The 24777-nt window shown below is 38.7% G+C and overlaps 1 protein-coding gene and 1 long non-coding RNA gene across 13 annotated transcripts; one reads left to right on the top strand and one right to left on the bottom strand.

Moving 5' to 3' along the window:
- Nucleotides 1-1845: 1845 nt before the first annotated feature.
- Nucleotides 1846-5913, bottom strand: LOC110864249. 12 transcript variants are annotated; one of them, XR_002549757.2, is made up of 11 exons: nt 5646-5913; nt 5440-5535; nt 5244-5325; nt 4836-5001; nt 4670-4756; nt 4516-4575; nt 4214-4412; nt 3676-4134; nt 2693-2860; nt 2474-2577; nt 1846-2372 (listed from the first exon to the last, which is right to left on the bottom strand). It is a non-coding gene; the product is annotated as an uncharacterized LOC110864249 (long non-coding RNA). The 12 variants fall into 12 exon arrangements; XR_002549759.2 differs by having other exon boundaries at nt 3676-4118; XR_002549763.2 differs by having other exon boundaries at nt 3676-4294; nt 4399-4412.
- A 15273-nt stretch (nt 5914-21186) lies between these two features.
- On the top strand, nt 21187-21810 carry LOC110866026. The gene has a single exon (XM_022115380.1). The coding sequence runs from the start codon at nt 21187-21189 to the stop codon at nt 21808-21810; it is 624 nt and encodes a 207-aa protein (XP_021971072.1).
- Nucleotides 21811-24777: the final 2967 nt, after the last annotated feature.

Below are 24777 nucleotides of genomic sequence, written 5' to 3'. Positions count from 1 at the left end.
AGCGGATATCCAACAGTTTGTACAACTAGACTGAAATTGAACTCCTTGAAAGATATGTTGGAAATTTTAGTGAAAATGAGTTTTTCACTAAATATTTTGGACATCAATAATATTTATATATGTGTTGTATAAATAATTATTTATGGTTTGTGTTCAAACTATGTCCAAATAGAGCTAAAATGAATGAGACATCGAAGATTGAAGTTGTATGTTTGGAACAAACATAGATGAATAAAATGGATTAGTTTTGTCAACTTGTCCCACATAGGTGAGATGACAAAACTTAAAGTGGTTTATAAGGAGGAGCACTCCTTGTATATTGTTTCCTTAAAGGCAAACACTAGTGGGGACCCTAAAGGGTGCGGAGCACCCTTACTCGTGCACATATGCGCGCGTGCCGTGGGCTATAGGCCCTATGTAGTGCACTTTGAACTTCGCACACCGCCTTTGTATTTTTATCCATGAGCGTGTGGTCAGATACATGGCGGGTCCGCTTATGGCGCACCCTTGGGTGGCGTAGGCGGATGCCATGACATGTCGATGCGGCGCGAGCTCGTTAGGCGCATGGCGCACGTCATTGGCTAGGGCGGAGAGTGCAGGTGGCGCACGAGTATGGAATGCGCATGATCAGGTGGCGTCCTAGTATGCGTAGTGGCATCCGTGTGATGCGCGGCTCCATATGGCATAACGTAAGGTCCATGTAGCATGATGCGTGGACTAGCAACTCAGTTTAGGGGCGCGCACAAGTTTGCAGCGGAAACAAAACAACTAGTTGGACTTGGTCAAACTAGCTGTTTCAACTTGTTTAATTCTGTCATGAATGAATATGACAGCTTCGTTGACCACATAAATTCCATTTTAATATAATTAAATCTTGTTTATTACAAGATTTATTGCCTCGTTAATTAGAGAATTAAAGGCAATGAATGTTTCAATTTTATGAATGTGTGTATATATATGAACCCCTGGGTTCATATTTGAGATATACAAAAGATACTAGTGATAATTCCCGCGAATTTCGCGGTGTTGAAAAATGATATGTTTCTTACTTTTAGAAAAAAAATTACGTTACTGATCACAAAGAAACTGTACGATGAACTTATTATAGAAATCTGAAGTTGAAGATTAAAATAGAACGAATCATCGTACTATAGATAAGTAACTATATGAGTTTATAAATTAACTAAACTCTAACTCATTTAGTTTATGCTGATATGACATCTGACATTGCCCTTTATGCTAACATCGTATATGATGTAGCAGTTGATGTAGCTTTTTTGATGACGTGGCAATTGACGTGGCATTTTTATGATGTGGCAGCTAACATCAGCTAACTGAGTTAGGGTTAGGTTAGTTAGGGAGTGTTATCGGCCAATAAGTTAAAAGTTGGGAGTGCTGGTGTATAAATTGAAAGTTGAGATTGTTATCGGCCAGTTGATGAAAGTTTGAGTTATTTAAATCAAATATCCCTAAAATGATACATATAATTAAAAAAACGTTTGATAACAACCGCTTTTAAAGTTGGTTATGTAAATATAGTCAAACAATATAAAAAAAGATATGCTTAATTTAAGGAGATATATCACATGATATATTTTCTTACGATTTTGAAACACTTAATGTTAATACTTACTTAAACATGTTAATCGATTACTTATAGTAAAATGAAGGTTCCCAAAAATATAAATTAAATTAATACCAAATTTTCTTTAAATAATGTTAACCTTTAGTGTTGACTAAATATTTATTTATGGTCAAACAAATTAACCTAAAAACGTATTAAGTTAATAGGCTAACGTAACTAATTTACCATTTGATATATTTACATGTTTTGAAAGCTCAAAAAGACTAAAAAAACAAATAAATAACTATATGATTACATTTATTGTACACAACAACAGATACTTGCGTAAGATGATGATGGTACCATCAACAATTACTTTCATCACCTAACATTTATTATTTACATATCATTGCTAAATCTTGTAATCAAAGATGTTATTTGTACTTAAATGATAATCGTGGTTAAAAACTTACAACCTCTTTTTTGGCATATGACAGACATCTCATCAACACGGTCCTCGTCCATTTCCTCGACCTCGTCATCGTCTTCCTCGGTTTCACCTTCGTATCCACTGAAGTCCTTCTCCATCTCCTCATCAGTGCGGTCCGTGAGTACGTTCACACCCAACGAATTTGATCGTATGGGATCCTCTTCTGTTAGAGGCCTAATTCATGGAGATATTATTGAAACACCCTGAATCTCAGCAATTTCTCAATGTTGGTAGGGTTGTTTATCTCAGACTCTTTGTTCCATGCCTCAAAACGCAGCCAGTCTTCAGCATCGAATTTAGACATTGCAACGTTTGCCCCTGTATTTCATAAAAGGAGGAAATTAGTGTATAACACGAAGCGAATTGAAACAAAAACTAACAGGTAACAAAGCATATGTAACATAATATTATGGTCAAACCTCAATCAGTGAAACAAAAAATAGTAGCTTTTGCATGAACCTCTCGCCTTTTGAAATTTATATAGTTGTAACCACCACACCAGATACTATATGGCATCTCAAACCTTCAAATTACAAAAAAATAGTTATCCATAACTTCTACTCCGACATACATGATATTTTTAAATATTCTGAAACTGAAAAAAAAATGCTTCCAACAAAATTTTGGTAAAAAATTACCTTATGACAAAAATACTTTGATCAATTCCTCTTCCCTTGACTTAATAAAAGTAAAAACACTACTTGATGTAGCACCTCTACATATATTCATGCTCTTTCATCTTCAAGAACCTGATGTTTTGTGGTTGTTGTAGCTTCTTATGTACAAATGTACAATCAATCTAGGACCTGTAGAAAAAAGATAGAAGAACCATTTTTAAAAGGTGAAAATTCAGCAATGGCTTTAACAACATGTCAACGAATAACTCTATCTCTATGTTGTCCCTTCCCCTAACACCTTTCTAAATTTATAATCCACACTGAAGTAAATAAGATGATAAGCATGATCTTGTAAACCCAACTTACAAAAATTATAAGGAGGTATAATCAAACGTAAAATTATGAAAGCAACAATTTGACAATTAAGGTTTGGCTAACAATGAATTGCAAAAGATACAATGAGAAACACTCACTGTTATCCTCAAAATAACACAGATGTTGGCTTATAACTCTTAAATGAGAAACAAAACCACATTATGCGCATAGAAGCATCTAATACAAAGCCAACATATTATACTTGAATTTATATATGTATCATCGTATAAAAGCTCAGTAAAGAGCTGAGTTATGCCACTTCTTTATAATCTTTAAATGCGTAAAAAATGAAGCATCTAACGCAAAGCCAACAGACTATCTTTTGCATTTATATATGTATCATTGTATAACAGCTCAATAAAGAGCTGAGTTATGCCACTTTCCCCATTTAATACACAAATGTGTCCTCTTAGTCCTTAAATGCAAAACAAACTAACATTATGCGCATCAAAGCATCTAATACAAATACAAACACAAAAAAGAAAGAAAATGCCAACAAACTTTTCAACAAACACGTTTTCACAATCAAAACCACAATATATCCTTTCCCAAACAATATCCACGCAATTAATATACAAATCTTACTTTCATATGCAAAAACAAAACTATATTCATATAAAAAATAGTACCTTTTTAGCAAGATCAGATCTAGGTTTGACCAAACTTCAACCACGCAGAAACCGAAACCAATCCAAACAATCTCGTGTCTCTTGATACAACTAATTGACCGCCTCAAAAACAGTAAACCGATGACGATGATGAAGAAAAAGGTCAACAAATGCAGAAACAGATACTAATTTGACAACAAAAAATAAAGCAATTGTTAACTAATAAGATTACCACAACGATGACGTTTAAGACAATGAGAATACGAACGACCGATATAAGAAGAGGTAGCCAAAGGAGGAATAATAAAAAATTCGAGCGAAAGCACCGAAGGCATTGTTGGATGCTCTTCAAGCCCTAACTTTCTGATAAAAAAAAAGATTAGCCTCCAAACCCTAATTAATTACACGCTTCGATTCAAAATGAGATTAGCCGCCAACATCTGTGCTATCATCGGTGATCCAATCTGCCCAAACATTGAACTAAAATAACCAAATTACCAGATTCACCCGACCAGTTCAAACCAAATACCGATATAACCATTTTAAGGTGTAAACAAACCTGTTCTTTTTCAGCAAGCAGGACTTCAATTGTAGCAAGTGGAGATTCTAGAAACTATGATAATTTTAACAAAACTTCTTCCTGAAAATATATAAACAAAAATTTAGTGAATTTGAGGATTTAAAATATCAAAAAACTCCAACTTTTATTTAGTGAATTTGTCAAGCTTGTCTTTCGTCTCTAACTTTTGCTTTTCCTACTGCACATATAAATCAAAGAACATTATTTTAATTCAAAATATTTTAAATAATTGAAAAGAATTCAAAAAATAGTCTATAATTGAACAAATCAAAGAATATAACCTCGTCGTTAGACCGGACAAATCCAGAAAACATGCTGATACTCTTGTTCACCATGATCATCTGCAAACATATGAATCACAGTCAACAAATCAGGTAAAAATATAGAATTAATATTTCTAAATGCATCAACTTTTTCAGGATTAAAATTTCTCACCATTGCACTTTTGCTGAAAAGAATAATGTGTAGAAAGTAGAGACTGCAAGGTGTCAACAGTCTTTCTCTTGGAGAGTTTGTATGCCACTGAAAGTTTAGATATAGTAAGATTTGCAGACAAACTGAAATCCCAAACATTCATATATACATAAAATTTTGGTCAAACCTGTTTTGCATCGAGATACAATTTCCCACATCAAGGGACTTTGCAATTTACACATTTTGACACCATGTATAACTCCATTTCAATATTTACCACATCATCATCATCATCATCATCATCAAGCATTGATTCAAGCAACTAAAAACTTGAAAAGTTCACACCAATGACGCTACATTAAAAACTGATTTTATAAGTATAAAGATCAAACCATCATCAAGTTTATCCCCCCCCCCCAAAGTTCCAAAAACTGCTCGAATCGGTCTTGTCCCCTGTAATTCTTTCCTCTTTTTTAATTTATATAATAGTAAAACAACATATAATAATCCAGATTCCATCAAAAGGTCAAAATAATTTCACAAAAAAAAAACAAAATAAATAAATAACAATAATATTTCAGTTAGCGCATCTTACATGCAAGAATTGATGCATTGGCAACTTTAGAAGATTTATTCTTCAAGGGATCTTCATTAGATAAACATGATTAGTAAAATCCCTAATTTGAACAAAAAAAAAACAATAATATGAATAAATCAATGTAGCCCTAATGTTAACAAAAAATCGGTGAAACTAAGTTGAAACAAAGAAAGATATTGTAAAATAAACCAACATTGGAGTGAAGAATTGAAAACCCTAAAATGAGAACAACATTTTCATCCTTCCAGGTACCATCGTTGTTGACTCAGACCAACGCAAAACCATAGATCTGTAAACAAACAAACGATGAACATAGTTTTTTGCGAAATCAAATACCGATAAAGATGAAAGCCGGTTGTTTCCTAGATGTTAAAAACTGAATGATCAGAAAAATTGTACCTTGAAGATGGTGTTTCACGTCAGCAATTACCATTGTCGATCTGATGTAGAAGATACGTTAACAACAGCTAGGGTTTGAGGGATGAAGGAGTCTCAATAGATGATTTTTGGGATTCAAGATCAATAGCAATTACCATTATCGATCTGATCTAGAAGATACGTTAACAAGAGCTAGGGTTTGATGTAGAAGAAACGGTTTCTTGCTGAAAAAGAATGATAGAAAGGAAAAAAACCCTAAGAATCCCAAAGCGAATGTAGAAGAAACGGTTTGAAGCCTTAAATATGGAAGGAACAATGTGACCCGAATAGACAATTCGGATCCCGTGTCGGGTTCACTCAAAGAAAATGAAGAGATAGGATTTTTGGCGGGAAAATGAGGTTTAGAGGCCCTAGGAGGAGGACATGTGTCCCCTAATTAAGGCTTTTATTAGGTTGTATAGATGAGATGAGAGAATGTCATAAAAATATTAGAAACATTCACAACATATTTTTAAAGGAGTACTCTAAAATATATACAACTTCTTTTCATTATTTTCCAATAACACCAAATTATACCCGGTGTAATCTCGGGCGCGAGTGTCATCTCCGGCAGTACAACTACCGTTTCGGTTGTTGTATCCTGGAAACAGACCGTCTGAGAGGAGGCGCGAAATCTGTTTTAAGGGCCCCGTGTCTAACACGATCCTCAACCAAAACCGTCAACGACAGTTTGTTCATTCTTGCAGCGGAGGTCTGTACAAGATGGTGCGGTTGAAGTTCTTCCAAAGATGATGGCTTGAATCAAGATTGGTACAATTAATTTGTATTTTATATTGGTTTATTTATTTTTGTAACCGGTATTGGACTAGTCGAATTTTCCCACAAATAACGAGAGTCTCGTTATTATTTATTATTTATTTTGTAATATATTTAATAAAAAGTGAACCTAGTTCCTACAAGATAATCATTTTTTGAGTTATATTTTAGAGATCGCTCTCAGTTTTATAAAAGAAGATAAAATACAATATAAATAAAAATGAATACAGCTTGAAAGGGAACAGAACTACTGGTTACACTTGAAAATTAAAGTAGGAAGAATGGAGTAGAAGTAAAATCACTAAGGCCCGTGTTTTACACGAATCTGTTAAAACATATTTCGTGTCCCCGCTAAGAATGCTTTTGTCTACGTACCAGGGTACAAAAAACAAAAAACCATTAGTACTTCCAGACTCCAGAGTGGATCATCACCATCGAAATTGCTGGAAAATAGTGTGTTTTTGTGTTCTTGAGAGCAATGGGAACTAAAGCACATCCCAAAACGCCATATTTTGCCAACCGCACACACCTTGCATGCGTGTATGCGCGCTAGGGTGTGGACTTTACTCGTGGCGGATCTAGGATTCGCGCCAAACAGTAACGTTTTATAAATAAGCGGTAACGAAATAGAAAAAATGTCAAATTTTTTCAAAATTTACACTAATTTTGCACTACGCCAGAGCGCCAAGGGGTAGCGGGCATTACCCCTTGTTATACACTAGATCCGCCCCAGGACTTTAGGGTCCCACATTTATGTGAGAGAAGTTCCATTAAACTTCTTTCAAATTTTCACAGTCTTGAAACTTTAAGTATCGATATCTTATTCATCTTAGCTACGTTTTGGACAATGTTTGGTTGGTTACGAAGCTCTCACATAGTAAAACACAACCCAGAAAAGAGCGACTATATTAACCGCAATTACATATAGTTATTTATGAAAATGGTAAAAACAAACAAGTGAACAACTGAAGATTTCGTCACCAAAATAAAGACAAATATTGTATATATGATCAAACCCTTGACTCTTTCTTCAAAACTTTATTTCATCCATCTGACCCAGCCCTTGAACAAATTATCAACACCAAAATAATTGCTCAAGAACACCAATAAATATTAACTACTTCATATAAAGCAAAAGACCCATACATACTTATCATGATCATACTTATGGTAAGGATTTGGATCGTCTGCGGTTAGCCTCAATAATGTTTCTGAGTCGCAAAGAAGCTTCTCTTTCCAGCATTAAGTGTCGACGAAAATTCGCTATAAACAGACTAGATCTCTTATCAATATCGTCTTCTTCCGGGAAACTGCTGGATCTTTGCAAAGTAAAAAAGCTTCTAGAGTTTTGTAGCTCCGGGGAGAAATCAGGAGAAGGTGTCATGTAAGGAGTTAACGAGTTGCTGCGATCATGGTCGGAAGGGGACGACATGATTGCCATCAACCCAATGCCTTCGTTGAAGCTCCACCGCCTGCTGCTCAAAGCGCGAACACCACGTCCACGACCATGGCCACATGCAAGGATTGCGGCCGCAAGACGCCATGGTTTTTTGGTTGCTTTCATGAGGAATAGGACCTTTTTAACCGTGATTTTCAGCAGGCCTAACAAAGAGGGTTTCCGGCTAGTATTCATGTCTTGAGCAGCCATTAGACAGTAACAAAGTTAATTAAGAATTTGGTTACAACAATAAATGAAAATGAAGGGGCTGGTATGTTTAATATATCTGAAGACTAATAGAGTAATAGTCGTAAGGACTTGTATATATATATTAGAAACGTATAACGCGAGTGGGGTCATAAAATTGGACATGTAAAGTACCTTGAAAAGGTCCAATGATTCTTATCCGAATTTCATACGATCGTTTCCCTGTTAAAACGCGTTTGGTATAACAATAACAATAAAAATGAGTATAATATGAAGTGGAAAATAATTTAGTATAGATTAGTATTGACATTGGAAAATAATTTAGTATCCAAATGAAAATATCTATTGACTTTTTACGGTAAGACCCTAGGGGTAGGGTTTCAATATCGGACACTAAGACCATCTGTAGTGCGGTAGTATTTGAACGTTTTTTGCCTCAAAAATGTCTCACCACACCCAGACGCCACCCCAGGGGCGTTTTTTTGCCCAATTTGCTTTTGGCGTTGTTTTTTCCACGTCCAGCTTCATTCCTTTTCTCCAATCATCTTGATCTTCCTTTTTGTTTGTCCAATGAGATTATTTGATATTTTTTATTTAATTTATTACAAACATAATGTCCCACAATGGCCACAATGCTCACATCCCCACTACACCCGTTTTAGAGAACGCCCGTAATGTCCCATTGCTGACTGTGCTACCACATGACGCAAAACGCCCAAGGGTAGGGGCATTACCAATACACATGGTCTAAAAACGGAAATAGTGATTGTCATTTTCTGGTTGTTTAATATATAAGTTAGCATTTAGAGCATTTATAACGGGTTTTTTTATTTATGTGAATGAGTTAGTTATTTTATAATAAATAGGTGTGAGTGAAAGAAAGAACAAATGTTACTATGCATATGTAAATGTACGGGAACATTGTTCATGCAACACCCCGAAAATATAAATCTTTATATTAAATTTAAAAGTATAAATAAACAAGAATCAACCAACTAGGAATTTTAACCTAGTTAATTACAAGTCTTGAAATAACTCTTAATAGGGTTAAAACACTTAAACTTAAGGATAAATCAAAGTTGAGGGTCTAAACTTGTCAAAACTGAAACTTAAGTTACTAATAGTAACAAAAACAAAACCAAACACCCCAAGTTGGGGGTCTGGTCGATCAAGAACAAGCAGGGGGCGTCACCCCCATTCTCAAACCCTAACATCCAGTAAATCTCAAAATTGAAGGTGCAAATCTGGTCCAAAACGAAATCCAAGCTTAGAATCGTGATCCTCATCGCGAGAGGATTATAAGGTATGTGAAATTTGATGAGAATTCTCTACTTGAAATTCTCATGAATTTAGGAAATCTGAAATTTTATGATGCATGTTTGTGATTTGGTTAAATTAGGGATGATATAGTGTCTAGAGGTAAAACCTAGATAACTACAGGTGAATTCATGTCCAAATTCAGAAAAATTCCATAAACCTATTGAAGGTAGGTTATGAGTTTAACAAGATAATGATGAACACTAGGGTTTAGGATGATATTCTAGTGGAGACTGAATTCATGTGTTAAAATCAGTATTATTGATGTTGAAAGTTAGTGCAAATCGCCTAATCGAAGTAAGAGTGGGTGAAAATAACATGTCAAGAACCTAGTAATACTTATGTAGAAATCTGATCACTAAGTGTTTGTAAAGACGCCTAAGTGAAGATCAAAATGTTAATAATCGGACAAAACGCAGATTTGATTTCAGTAATATATTGTCCGTTATTGAGTATAAAAGAGTTCTAAATTTGATACGAATGGAACTCTTTAGGTAAAGAAACCGGGTCGTCAAGTGGTCAAGCCGGGGGTGATACACGCTTAAAGGGTGCGCTTTGAAGGTACGTAATCTATAGTCTCGCTAAATTTCATTTATGATAAGCTTCATGTTGTTATGTCGGGATTCGTAAACAAGGAAAAACTCACTATGTCACAGAAGTGACAAAGTGAATTAAACAAGTAAAACGGGTCAAAAGTATGAGCCCTTATAGAGGGATGATAGTTCGGAACATTCACTTGTTGAATGATTCCGGAAAGCATGGTTAAAATCGTGAAAATAAGCATGACGATTATAGCACAAGTGACCCTCGGGAGGGAAGCAAATGCGCATACTTGATAATTGTAGAAGCATGATAATAGCCCTAAACTTTAGGGGTGGTATAATGCAACCTTTGTTAATGGGTTGGGTAAACGAAACAAGGAATTCAGGGACAAGTCGTTGGCATCTCGGTTTCTGTGATGTGAAATTTACATGGTTAGATCCGTGATTTTACTACGGACTCATAGGAAAAAGAATCGGTAAAAACGGACTACCGAGCAATAGGTTATGACCTTTTAAAGCTGGAAAATAGTGAATTTCCGGAGCTGGGTAAAAATGCAGGTTTTAAACCTGCACCTGCTGGAAAAAGGGTTCCCCCGCGCCACGCGGAAGAATCCTTTTAGACCCCCGCGATACGCGGGAACCGTCGCGACACGCGGAAGGTTCCAGGAATTCCCCCGCGACACGCAGCAGAATCAAAGCAGGAAAATTATTTTTTTTTTATATTTTCATATTGGAACTTGGTTTCATACATTCTAATGTTATCAAAACTAATATTTTGGATGGTTTTGACCTTAGGTACGGCTCGTTGTCATGGATGATGATCAAGCAAAGGAATTCAAGAACCGAACACATATTTTGAATGCTTCCGCAATGTTCTATGCTAGCTAGACTTGGATGTTGTTGTTGAAACTTTGTTAAATGTCACGTTTTAAACAAGTTAGTATGTTATGTCACTTATTAACTTAACCTTGTAAAAAGACAAAAACATGTTTTGTTGTATAAACTATGTGTGTTTCTATAATTAAATAGCAAAATTTACTACAAGTGCTAACAAGATGTGTTTGGTTCAAGCTTGATCAAGCATCCGTAAGAGTTAATAGTTTAAATAGATTTAGAAAATATAGAAATAAATCATGAATAAATTATGCATGTAAAGAGCGTGTAAGCTCACTCAAACACAAGAAATGCATGAAACAAGAACGATTGAATCAAGTTGAGAACTTGATTGAATCAAAACAAGTAAAGCATGTATTATAAATGGAATGTTTAACTATCTACGTAAACATTTCAGTAATAAAGATGGCGGACGGAGGTGATGATGATGCGGTGCCAAGAGTCACCGAACAAATGAGGGTAGTGATTGCCGAAGAGGTTGGAAAGGCGATCGAAAATAGCTTGTCGAGCTTTATTGATAAAATTCAAAACACAGTTTTATCAATGGTTGACGAGAGAATCAAGAAATTAGAAGACGACACTAATTTAGCAAAAGAAAAATCTGGAGGACGAAAGTCTTGTTCGTACAAGGAATTCATGCATGCAAACCACCGGTATATAATGGGGAAGTAGACCCAATAGTATGCCAACGGTGGCTCAGTGATATCGAGTGAGTATTCGAGAGAACTCATTGTGATGAAAATGACTACGTAGCCTATGGTACGGGTCAATTAAAGGGCCAAGCGAAAGATTGGTGGGATAACAAAAAGAAAGAGATTGGAAGCGAAGCGGCTAAGGCCATGACATGGGAGGAGTTTAAGACACCGTTTCTTAAACATCATAGTCCCAAAGCGGTCATTAATACAATCAAGGAAGAATTCATGCAACTCAGGCACAAGGGTGAGTCCATAGACAAGATCACGGGAATGTTTTTGGATAAGATGAAGTTCTGTGATGATTTGGTGTCGAATGAAGAACATAAGATATATTACTACCACAACATGTTGAGTGCAGAATATAGAGAGTTCATAACCCCTTCAAAATATGAGACCCTTACCGAGATCATTAATGCAGCTCGGGAAAGGGAGATCGAATTGAAAAAGAGCATTGAACGGGGTGAACGGAGGGCGCAAGAGGTAAATCCAAGCCCTACCAAGAAAGCACGAACAAATGAAACCACGAAGAAATCGGATACGAAAGGTGGGTCGCCAAGTTGTAAAATTTGCGGGAAAGGTCACAAAGGCGAATGCCGGTTCAAGGACAAGCCCTGTCCCATATGCCAAAAACGGGACATATGGCTATATCATGCCCGGAGAAAGTGACTGTCTGTTACAATTGCTATAGACCGGGTCACAAAAGATCGGAATGCCCAGAACTGGTTGGAAAGAAAGATGGGCAAGACTCGAAAAGTGAAGCCCCGAAAGCAAAAGCAAGATCTTTCCAATTGACCGTTGCAGAAGCAAAAGTCGAACCTGACGTGGTCTCAGGTATATTTACTATAAACTCGATTCCCGCACGTGTGTTATTTGATACGGGTGCGAATAAATCCTTTATTTCATATGGATTTATTCGGCATCCTACATTTGTACTAACAAAAATTACCTATGCCTTTAGAAGTAGAGATAGGTAATAACAAGAGCTTTATTGTTTGTGATGTATGTGAAAACTGTAAAATGAGCATTGATGACGAAGAATACACAATAGACTTGATTCCGATGTCGATGGGAGAATTCCAAGTGATCGTGGGGATGGATTGGTTATCCCGATACCACGCGAAGGTGGTTTGTTTCCGAAAGGAAATTAAACTGACGTCTCCTAGCGGAAAGCAAGTCACGATATACGGTGAAAAAGTTGGTAACCCGGTGCTATGCTCAATGCTAGAAGCCTGATCGGAATGTCGCGCTCCGGTCAAAGATAATATTTATAGTCCCAAATTACCCTTAACAATTAGTTAGTGGTAGCAAGGGGTCGAACCACGAAGAGTATGTGGTTTGCGAATGGACTTTGAATGAAATGTAGAAATTGTCACTTTTATGAAGCTTGCTATCTTGTTTTTTTGTATATTTTTATTTGATTGAAAGAGGTGATTTAGAATTACTAAAGTAATTTGTTTGATAACTACTAAAAACTAACAATTGCAATAATGTAAATAAAGGTTTTGACAAGATAGAGAAAACAAGGTTCACACCCGGTTCAGTAATTGCACTCCTAGGGTTCTTACACATTTTAGTTTTAATTCACTTGAATATGTTATTAACGGATTTCTATAATCAAAGCTTAGGTGCCAATTGCTATCAACGCATAACACGGACCACAATGCACTTCGTTACTTCGGACAAGTAAAACCTTTTGAATGACAAGGCATAATTGCACAAACTTATTTCGCAAAGTCAAATTTCATAACTCACTCGACAATTCACAAATATAGTTCAAATGCAAGACAATTGTCAATTAATTCAAACACAATTCAAGTTGTCGCAAAATCAATCTAAAACATTGTTCAAACCCTAGACTTACAATAACCTACACCGGGGTGAAACCTCCAAGAAATTAGCCAAGCATGATCGAAGAAACTTGATCACCGGATGTTAGAAACGTGAATTGGATCATCGCGAAGCTTGAAGATGGATTGATGGATGAAGGGTAGGGTTTTAGATGAGTGATGATGGTGAATGGATGATTGGATTGATGGATTGGAGAATTGATGGAGCTAGGGTTTCGATTCAAGAAGATGATTGTGAAATCTCCTTGATTCGGGTTGTTGGAAGGATGGTAGATGGAATGGTAGGTCAAGAATGATCAATAATTGGCTCCAAGATCAAGTTTCAAAAACAAACAAAGTGTAACTCCCGTTTTTGGTTTGTGAGAGATGTCTTTAACTCGTCCCCACAATAAATCACAACTAATTCGCGTGGACCGTTTTTAAGAACCGTCGCCGACGGCCTAAGGGCCCGTCGCCGACGGTGTGTGGAACCCAAAAAATGGTCGACGTGTTAACTCGCTGCCTACGGACGATCTTGGCGACGGAAACTTGGACCAGCCGTCGGCGACGGCCCATATGGGCGTCGGCGACGGTGCCTAGATATCTGCTTTTCTGTTTCGTCCACTTTTTGAGTCCGGTTGACCCGTTTCGCATCCCGGTGGTTCCGTTTTCGCTCCGGTGACTCGAAAAGCTCCCGAAAAGCTCTTTAAACTCCGTTAGACCTGCAAAACACATATCTAATCAAGAGTACGCAATTCGAAACTAAAACTTGTGTAAAAACATCAAATTAAACAATTACAAGCACCGGATTTCGACCACGTATCACATCCCCACACTTGTCTTTTGCTTGTCCTCAAGCAAATCTGTTTTTCACTTTCACGTGGGTCAAACAACGAATATACTCCGCATTCCCGAGACGAAGGTTAAGGTCCAATGTCATGCTAAAGTTCAAACTCTTTACAATATTCAACATATTTAACGGTAATGTGATTTTATTTGCATAAATAGCTACCCAAGATTAACCCGCCCGTGAAACCAACAGTTCATGCACATCCCTCACAATGTTCTCTTCACTGGGCTTATAAATTGGCTAATAGTTATAATGTATTAGCACTTCAAAGAATATGCACTCAAACCGATTAGAACATATACCCGCATAAGCTTGCAACTCAATCATTCTCCACTATTGATCACGAACACTAAGCACAAGTCATAAGGTCTTGTAAGGGTTGTAACGGGGCTAGGCTCAGGGCAGGAATTGGGATATTTTTAAAGTGGCTAAGGCGATGAAAATTCAATTTTTATTACAAACCACGAACCTAGACAAAACTAAATACAACTATCAACTATAAGGCAACAACTTTCGCCTTTTATTCAACGACTACTAACACATCTTTTTGTATTTTTCTCAATGCCTTTTCAACTCTTTTTCATAACATTTTCTAATTTTGATTTTTTTTTCATAAACAATCAAAACAACTATACAAATGTAATTCCTATAATCGAATTTTCATCACACGGGCTTAAAAGAAAAGGTTTAGCGGTTATGGGTATAGGTGGTCAAACGAAAGGTTTAGGCTCAAATTGGGCAACTAGGGGATTTATTTGGGTAAGGATAGATAAATGGTTTTAAGAGAAAAGGTTTACCTAATGCCTTAATCATTCTCGTGCTTGTATTCGGTCTATATTCTCAAACGTATCAAAAGTTGTAAGTTCTACAATATATGACTAATGGTCCACTCAAACAAAGAAACACAAACATGTAATTTATGATATAAAAGTGGCTCAAATTCTCACATATCTAGAAGGGTATGGTATGTGACATGCATAAACTACTAGTTTCTTAGGTTGATTATTCCCAAATAACCACCCACTAAATACCCGTCATGCTATTAATTTGAACTTGACCATGACAAAAGACCAAATGGTTTGTGACATCCCTCGTTGACTTAGTTACTTGTGCTTTTAAGATCGCTTTTTTTAGACAAGATATTTTGAAAATTTTTTGAAATTTTCCCCCATCCCCACACTTGAGGTAAACATTGTCCTCAATGTGTAGTGTTTAAATGAACGGGTCAAAAACGAAAATTTTTACTACTCCCCCATCCCCACACTTGAAGTACATATTGTCCTCAATGTGTGAAAACTAGAGTATTAGATGCACAAGGGATGTGACACGGCTAATTCCCCCAAATTTTCACCCCGGAAATAAAATACAAAAATACACTCCACTTATTACTAAACTACGAATCAAGGTAAAAAGGAAACGCATGCACCTGATTTTTGTCGCTTGATGCCCATGTTTCCTTCTTCTCTTCATAAAACCGGTTGTCTCTCGAACATCATATACCTACAAATTCTAACCCTTGTGTAGAAGCATGCTTCTCACAACCATTGAAATTTGTTAGGATTGTAGTTCTACCGTTTTTATAAAAGTATTACCAAGTCATGCGTTATATTACCTTGATTTTTTTTTTTGTGGAAAAATAAATTACAACAACAACACACCTAACTCACTTTCGTAGGAATCACGGTTGCATTTAGCTCATGCAACAAGCCCTTTTAAACCCCCCAATAGCTTGGGAGGACGAGAGGTCTCGTGAGGGTTATATAGTGAACACACCTACAACGTTCATTTAACTAGGCGATAATTTAAATAACAAAATGAAAATAACGAAAACGAAATAATAATATACAACAATAACAACAAAAAACGTACCTTGCCTCTACCGCTGATATCTTTCATTAGGGTTCACTGGCGGGTTTGGCTGGTACGGATAACCAGTGAGGGCCTCAAGCATATCCCTGTAGTTATCCATTGGGCTTGACTCTTGTTGAGGTGGGCTTGACTCTTGTTGAGGTGGCGGTTGGTACGACATCGGAACGAAACTCGAGCCGACTGCTTCGGGCCAATGAGGGGTTGGATCAGATGGCCCTTGCGGGTGAGGAAGGTTGGGGTAATCGGTCCACCCCGAATGTTCAGCATATGGAAGACCGGCTTGATAATCTCTTTGATGGCGCTCTTGGTCATGGAGCACCTTGAAGTTATTAATCGCCATCTGGTTAGAGAAGGCCATCGCTCCCCATCGGCGTTGGTCCAACTCTCTTTGTGCGGTTTGGCACCTAGCCTCCTCTTCTTCCCATCTCTGTATGTGGGCCCTTTCTTCCTCTTGCAACTGTATCATGCGTTCCATTTGTGATTGTTGCAACGCATGTTGCAGCTGCTGTTCCTCCAACTGCTTTTCCACCCTCTCGCGGAAAGACGATTGAAAACCCCATTGCTCTTGTGAGTACGCCCTTTGTGCCTCTTCCCATTCTCTTCTGCTCTCATGGTGTTCTCTCGCTTCACCAATACCTACCGATACATTGTCGTAAACCGCTTGTGTCCCACGGACCCACAACCTGTATGACGGTAATTGCCTTTGGTTCACGAAATTTGCCACATCATCAGAGATTTCCCTATGCTGCTTCCTGTACCTACGCCTCGGTCCCCATGGACCGAAAGGATCAGTCTCCTCCTCAACGTCGGGCATCTCCTCATCGCCCTCTTCTTCATCACCTTCTTCTTCATCGCCCTCTTTATCATTGAACCGATAACTATCTCCTTGTTCGTCTTCGACCGTATGTAGATGACCAAAAGCTTTCACAGTTATCTTCCAGTGTCGCCTCATGGTGGCGAAATTGAATTGGTCAATGGGCTTAGATACCCACAGTGAATCTTGAGGCAATGCATTCTGTTGGAGAATCATGGCGCTAATCAACCTTGCGTAGGGAATCATCTTCCGTTTAAACGATTCCCGTGTATCCCAGGTGTTGATCATAACAATTTGACGCCATGAGAGCTTGGGCGTCCCATATAACAAAGCATGCAAAACCCGACAGTCGGGTGCCTTCACCGTTCCCCGGTCTCCGAACCGTACCATAATGTTCTCTAACGAGATACCTTGAAGTATTTTTCCCATCAAAGACAAATGGGCTCTTGCATCGCTTGCACCCCCAGATCCCGGTAGTGTATCCTATAAAAGCTTCACTGGGTCAGCATCATTTCTCTTGTTGTCCAAAAACTGATCATACCCATAATAGTCGTAGGCGTCAACCCCAAGCGAGTCAAACCTCGTTGACTTAGTTAATGTCGCGCTCCGGTCAAAGATATTATTTATAGTCCCAAATTACCCTTAACAATTAGTTAGTGGTAGCAAGGGGTCGAACCACGAAGAGTATGTGGTTTGCGAATGGACTTTGAATGAAATGTAGAAATTGTCACTTTTATGAAGCTTGCTATCTTGTTTTTTTGTATATTTTTATTTGATTGAAAGAGGTGATTTAGAATTACTAAAGTAATTTGTTTGATAACTACTAAAAACTAACAATTGCAATAATGTAAATAAAGGTTTTGACAAGATAGAAAAAACAAGGTTCACACCCGGTTCAGTAATTGCACTCCTAGGGTTCTTACACGTTTTAGTTTTAATTCAATTGAATATGTTATTAACGGATTTCTATCATCAAAGCTTAGGTGCCAATTGCGATCAACGCATAACACGGACCACAATGCACTTCATTACTTCGGACAAGTAAAACCTTTTGAATGACAAGGCATAATTGCACAAACTTATTTCGCAAAGTCAAATTTCATAACTCATTCGACAATTCACAAATATATTTCAAATGCAAGACAATTGTCAATCCATTCAAATACAATTCAAGTTGTCACAAAATCAATCTAAAACATTGTTCAAACCCTAGACTTACAATAACCTACAACGGGGTGAAACCTCCAAGAAATTAGCCAAGCATGATCGAAGAAACTTGATCACCGGATGTTGGAAACGTGAATTGGATCATCGCGAAGCTTGAAGATGGATGGATGGTTGAAGGGTAGGGTTTTGGATGAGTGATGATGGTGAATGGATGATGGGATTGATGGATTGGAGAATTGATGGAGCTAGGGTTTCGATTCAAGAAGATGATTGTGAAATCTCCTTGATTCGGGTTGTTGGAAGGATGGTAGATGGAATGGTAGGTCAAGAATAATCAATAATTGGCTCCAAGATCAAGTTTCAGAAACAAACAAAGTGTAACTCCCGTTTTTGGTTGTGAGAGATGTCTTTAACTCGTCCCCACAATAAATCACAACTAATTCGCGTGGACCGTTTTTAAGAACCGTCGCCGACGGCCTAAGGGCCCGTCGCCGACGGTGTGTGGAACCCAAAAAATGGCCGACGTGTTAACTCGCTGCCTACGGACGATCTTGGCGACGGAAACTTGTACCAGTCGTCGGCGACGGCCCATATGGGCGTCGGCGACGGTGCCTAGATATCTGCTTTTCTGTTTCGTCCACTTCTTGAGTCCGGTTGACCCGTTTCGCATCACGGTGGTTCCGTTTTCGCTCCGGTGACTAGAAAAGCTCTCGAAAAGCTCTTTAAACTCCGTTAGACCTGCAAAACACACATCTAATAAAGAGTAGGCAATTCAAAACTAAAACTTGTGTAAAAACATCAAATTAAACAATTACAAGCACCAGATTTCGACCACGTATCAAAGCCCATAAACTTATGAAACATGGATGCAAGGCTTATATGGTATACGCAAGCGAATCGGAAAAAGAACCCCTCAAAATTGGGGATGTGCCGGTGGTACGCGATTATGAAGATGTGTTCCCGGAAGAACTACCGGGAATACCACCAGAACGGGAGGTAGAGTTCGGAATCGAATTGATTCCGGGAGCAAAACCCGTGGCCAGGGCGCCGTATCGACTTGCGCCGTCAGAGTTACAAGAATTGATGTCTTAAATCCAAGAATTTCTAGAAAAAGGGTTTATCCGACCGAGTGTATCCCCGTGGGGCGCACCAGTTCTATTCGTGAAAAAGAAGGACGATAGTATGCGCATGTGTATCGATTACCGAGAGTTAACAAACTCACGGTGAAGAATCGATACCCACTCCCAAGAATCGATGATTGGTTTGACCAGCTACAAGGAGCAAGTTGGTTCTCCAAAATAGATCTTAGATCGGGTTATCACCAATTGAAAGTCAAGGAGGAAGACGTACCGAAGACGGCATTTCGTACGCGGTACGGGCATTATGAGTTCCTTGTAATGCCCTTTGGGTTGACTAATGCACCCGCGGCTTTCATTGACCTCATGAACCGGGTTTGCAAACCTATGCTAGATAAGTCGGTGATTGTATTTATCGATGACATTTTAGTATACTCGAAGAATGAAGCTGAACACGTGTGTCATTTGCAAGAAATATTAGAGACACTCAGACGAGAAAAATTGTATGCAAAATTCTCGAAGTACGCCTTCTGGTTACGAGAGGTGTAGTTTCTTGGGCGCATCATTAGTGCTGATGGAGTACTAATGGATCCGTCAAAGGTAGAAGTTGTGTCAAAATGGAACCCTCCAAGAAATCCCTCAGAAATCCGAAGCTTTTTAGGGCTCGCGGGATATTATCGGAGATTCATACAGGATTTCTCCAAAATTGCCTTGCCATTGACCAAATTGACTCGCAAGGAGGAAAAGTTCGTATGGGGTGTCGAACAGGAGGAGGCTTTCCAAACGCTCAAAGAAAAGTTAACTCAAGCTCCAGTGCTAACATTACCGGAGGGAGTTGACGATATGGTGGTTTACTCGGATGCGTCGTATTCAGGGCTCGAATGTGTTTTAATGCAACGAGGCAAGGTCATCGCCTATGCCTCGAGGCAATTGAAGATCCATGAAAAGAAATACCCGGCCCACGACTTGGAGTTGGCGGCAGTGGTATCTGCTTTAAAAATCTGGAGGCATTACTTATATGGAGTAAAATGTAAAATCTTTACCGACCATAAAAGTTTGAAATATATCTTCGACCAGAAGGAATTAAACATGAGACAAAGGAGGTGGTTGGAAACGGTCAAGGATTATGACTGTGAGATACACTACCACCCCGGAAAAGCTAATGTGGTGGCGGATGCGTTGAGCCGAAAGGCGGATTGTGCTCCGATACGAGTGCAATCACTGCAGCTTATTGTGACCTCGGGTTTACTTGAACAAATTCGAGGAGCACAAAATGAAGCAGTAAAGACGGAAAACTGGAGAAAGGAAAGGATTGTTGGCCAAGTTAAGGATCTCGAAGAAGGTAATCATGGTTTAAAAACACGCTTCAATAGAATTTGGGTCCCTAACACCTGTGGAGTTAAAAAGCTTCTGCTCGATGAAGCTCACAAGTCCCGTTATTCCATTCATCCCGGAGCGACCAAGATGTATAACGACCTAAAACAAAACTATTGGTGGCCCGAAATGAAAAGAGATGTTGCTAAATACGTGGAGAAATGCTTGACATGTCTACAAGTCAAGGCGGAGCACCAAAAACCATACGGCAAACTTCAACCATTAGAAATCCCGGTTTGGAAATGGGAACACATTACGACGGACCTATTAACCAAACTACCAAGGACGAGCCGCGGATTTGATACTATATGGGTATTTGTTGACCGATTAACTAAGAGTGCTAATTTATTCCGATACGTGAAACGTATGCGTCCGAAAAGATGTCTGAAGTTTATACCAATGAGATCGTAGCGCGCCATGGAGTACCGGTATCCATTGTGTCTGATTGAGATGCCCGGTTCACTTCAAACTTCTGGTGAGATTTCCAAGAGAAGATGGGAACCAAATTGTTCATCAGCACTGCATACCATCCCCAGACAGATGGACAAAGTGAAAGAACAATACAAACGTTGGAAGATATGCTACGGGCATGTATAATCGACTTTGGAGGCAGTTGGGATGTTCATCTACCATTGGTCGAGTTTTCTTATAACAACACCTATCATGCTAGCATTAAGATGGCACCGTACGAGATGCTCTATGGTAGGAAATGTCGAACCCCGGTATGTTGGGACGAAGTGGGCCCACGTGAACTTGCCCCCCAAGATATAGTACGAGCCACCAATGAAAAGATTGATGTGGTTCGGGCTCACTTGAAAGCGGCTCAAGATAGACAAAAATCGTATGCTGACAAAAGGAGGAGACCAATCGAATTCCAGGTTGGCGACAAAGTCATGCTCAAAGTGTCCCCATGGAAAGGGGTTATCCGGTTTAGAAAGAAAGGGAAGTTGAACCCAAGATTTATCAGACCGTTTACGGTTATCGAACGGGTAGGAAAGGTAACCTATCGCCTTGAACTACCGGAAGAACTAAGCGGAATTCATAACACGTTTCACGTGTCACATCTTCGAAAATGTCTAGCGGATGAGTCAACTTATATCCATTACGATGACATCGAGGTGGATGACAGATTAAACTATGTAGTAAGGCCCATTGCGATTTTGGATCGTAAGGTGAAAACGTTAAGGAATAAAGAGATCAATCAAGTAAGGGTCAAATGGGAACACAAGAAGGGGGCGGATACCACATGGGAATCCGAAGAGGAGATGCAACGGCTTTACCCTACTTTATTTGGTACGTAATTCGGTTTCGGGGACGAATCCCTTTTTAACGGGGGTGGACTTGTAACACCCCGAAAATATAAATCTTTATATTAAAATTTAAAAGTATAAATAAACAAGAATCAACCAACTAGGAATTTTAACCTAGTTAATTACAAGTCTTGAAATAACTCTTAATAGGGTTAAAACACTTAAACTTAAGGATAAATCAAAGTTGAGGGTCTAAACTTGTCAAAACTGAAACTTAAGTTACTAATAGTAACAAAAACAAAACCAAACACCCCAAATTGGGGGTCTGGTCGATCAAGAACAAGCAGGGGGTGACACCCCCATTCTCAAACCCTAACATCCAGTAAATCTCAAAATTGAAGGTGCAAATCTGGTCCAAAACGAAATCCAAGCTTAGAATCGTGATCCTCATTGCGAGGGGATTATAAGGTATGTGAAATTTGATGAGAATTCTCTACTTGAAATTCTCATGAATTTAGGAAATCTGAAATTTTATGATGCATGTTTGTGATTTGGTTAAATTAGGGATGATATAGTGTGTAGAAGTAAAACCTAGATAACTACAGGTGAATTCATGTCCAAATTCAGAAAAATTCCATAAACCTATTGAAGGTAGGTGTTAGTGCACTACATCTGTTGATTGCGTCTAGGTGTCTAGGATCAGGTCTTATGTCGTAATGTATAGCATAGGGCACGTAATACGAGAAAACAGGAGTTTATATAGGCTAGGTCCGCTCATATGAACATTAGGGTTTTGGTTCGCTTATTTGACAGCAAGGTTCGCTTATGTGAACTAAGCTGGTCCGCTTTTATGGTCATACGACACATAAGCGGACCCAACTGCCTATATATAGGAGTTGTTTGAGCGGACCTCATAACGTTGTTGTTAGATTCCACGCCGAAGCTCTGCCGGTGTGACGATTGAGCTGTAAAACGTTTCAAATCAATAAAACAAGCAGTTAGGAGGAAGAACAAGCTATATCTACTTGCATTTCTTATTATTCCGCATCTGAAACGCAAGAGACAACCTCTGAACGACTCGTTCGGGTCAGCAAAACGATCCTACAAGTGGTATCAGAGCTTGGGAGGAGGTTTTCTGCAGATTGTAGCTGTTTCTCATTGTTTCTTCTTTCTTCTACACCTTCTTTTCTCATTTCCGAGAGATTTCACGGTCAAATTTTATTCAAAAGTTCACAGATTTTGCATAATCATACTTAGACAAACCCTTGAAAGTTTCAGGACATAATACAACTTAAAAACAGGTTAAATCATGTTCGTTATATGGTTCGCTCGTACTGACGTCATCAAGATCCGCTCTTAAATCACTGTCTGATTCGCTTTTCTGGTCTCAGCTGGTTCGCTCATCTGTACCGTTTTTTCCTGGTTCGCTCGAAATTAGAAGTTTGGTCCGCTCCAAATTCATTTCTGGTTCGCTCAAGAGTACATAACAGGATCGCTTATTTGATCATCTCGGTCCGCTCCAAAGTACTGGTCTGGTCCGCTTTTTAGTCAAGTTTGGGAAGGTTCGCTTATAAGGGTCCGCTCCAAAGGACTTTGTCTGGTTCGCTTGTGTGTACCTTTCTGGTTCGCTTATTAGATCAGAGTTGGTTCGCTTTTTTGTCATCTGTTTAGTTCGCTTATAAGTCAGTATGGATTCCGAGTTTTACAACTCTTTTGCTACATCGACTACTCCAGCCGCAATTGCTCAAGTAATGAATTTAGAAAACGAGACGGGAACGACTCAAAAGCCCCCTAGATTGATGAGCATTGAGGAGTATTATGGGTGGAAGGATCGGTTTGAAAACTGGGTTCAGGCCAATCATCTCAGATCATGGGAATGCATATTGAAGAAGTACACTTTGCCTCGAACAGATTTGCAAGTTATTAAAGAGATATCCGAGTTTACTGATCAAGAACGAGCAATGTATAGAGCCGAGAAAATGATGATCAGTTTGTTGCAGCAGGCGATAAAGGAAGATATATTCATTTTGTTACAGCACGACAAAACTGCTAAGTCGATATAGGATGCTCTTAGGGTTAAATTCAAGGGAAGTGAAAACATGATCAAGAGCAAGAAAGCACTGTTAAAGAAAGAATTCGATTTGTTTAGCAGTTTGCCGGGAGAGGATACTAAAAAGCTAATCGAGAGATACTGTCACTTGGTGCGATCGTTATCGATGTTGGGAGTTGAGAAAGGTCGTGAGGAATGGGTGGATAAATTGGCTGACGCGTTACCCCAGAAAGAGTGGGGAACGTATTTGATGATTTTAAAAAATACTGGTGTGTATGACGGGCTGACTATTTCACAGTTCATTGAAAAAATAGAAAGTCAGGATCTTGAACAGCAAAAGATTGCGAGAATGAACAGTCCAAGTGGTCAACAGGACGTGAAGATGTACTACCGGGGTAGTGTTCCAACCACTGAATCTAAGAGAAGTCCAAAAACTCAAACTGCGTTCAGTGCTGGTGATTCATCTGAAAAAGCTGATCAGGGTTTGAATAAGATTAGCAGCGGGTTTTCATCATTTCCGAATGTCAATCCAAAAGAGACAAATACAAGCTTTCAATCTCAGAGTACAAAAACAGGAAATGGATATGTGATTCAATGCAATATAGCCCTCAACCTTCCAGAAGGTCAAAGCTTCTCTGAAGACACTGCAAAAGACCATATGGCACTTCTGGGTTCTGTTCTGTTATCCTATGAAGGGCTTGTTGCTGGTCGGATCGGAAATCCTATGCTTACAAAAGGGGATTACGATCAGATAGATGCCGAAGAAATGGAACTCATGGATATCAAATGGTGTCTTGCTAGTGTTCTTCGACGAGCTGAGAAGTTTAAAACCATTACCGGGAGAAATGACTTTCTTGATGCACATGTCTCTACTTTAGGTTTTGATAAATCTAAAGTTACTTGTTTTCGATGCAGGGAGAAAGGCCATTTCAAGCGGGAGTGCAAAGGAAGAGAAGCTAGCGGAGCAC

The sequence above is a fragment of the Helianthus annuus genome, chromosome 6 (assembly GCF_002127325.2).
Source record: "Helianthus annuus cultivar XRQ/B chromosome 6, HanXRQr2.0-SUNRISE, whole genome shotgun sequence".
Taxonomy (NCBI): Eukaryota; Viridiplantae; Streptophyta; class Magnoliopsida; order Asterales; family Asteraceae; genus Helianthus; species Helianthus annuus.
Note: the sequence above shows the minus strand (reverse complement) of the source record. Positions and strands in the feature narration are given on the sequence as shown.

Bases quoted from the DNA above. Each gene is read 5' to 3' on its own strand.
- LOC110866026 (XM_022115380.1), top strand. From the start codon at position 21,187: ATGGCACCGTACGAGATGCTCTATGGTAGGAAATGTCGAACCCCGGTA.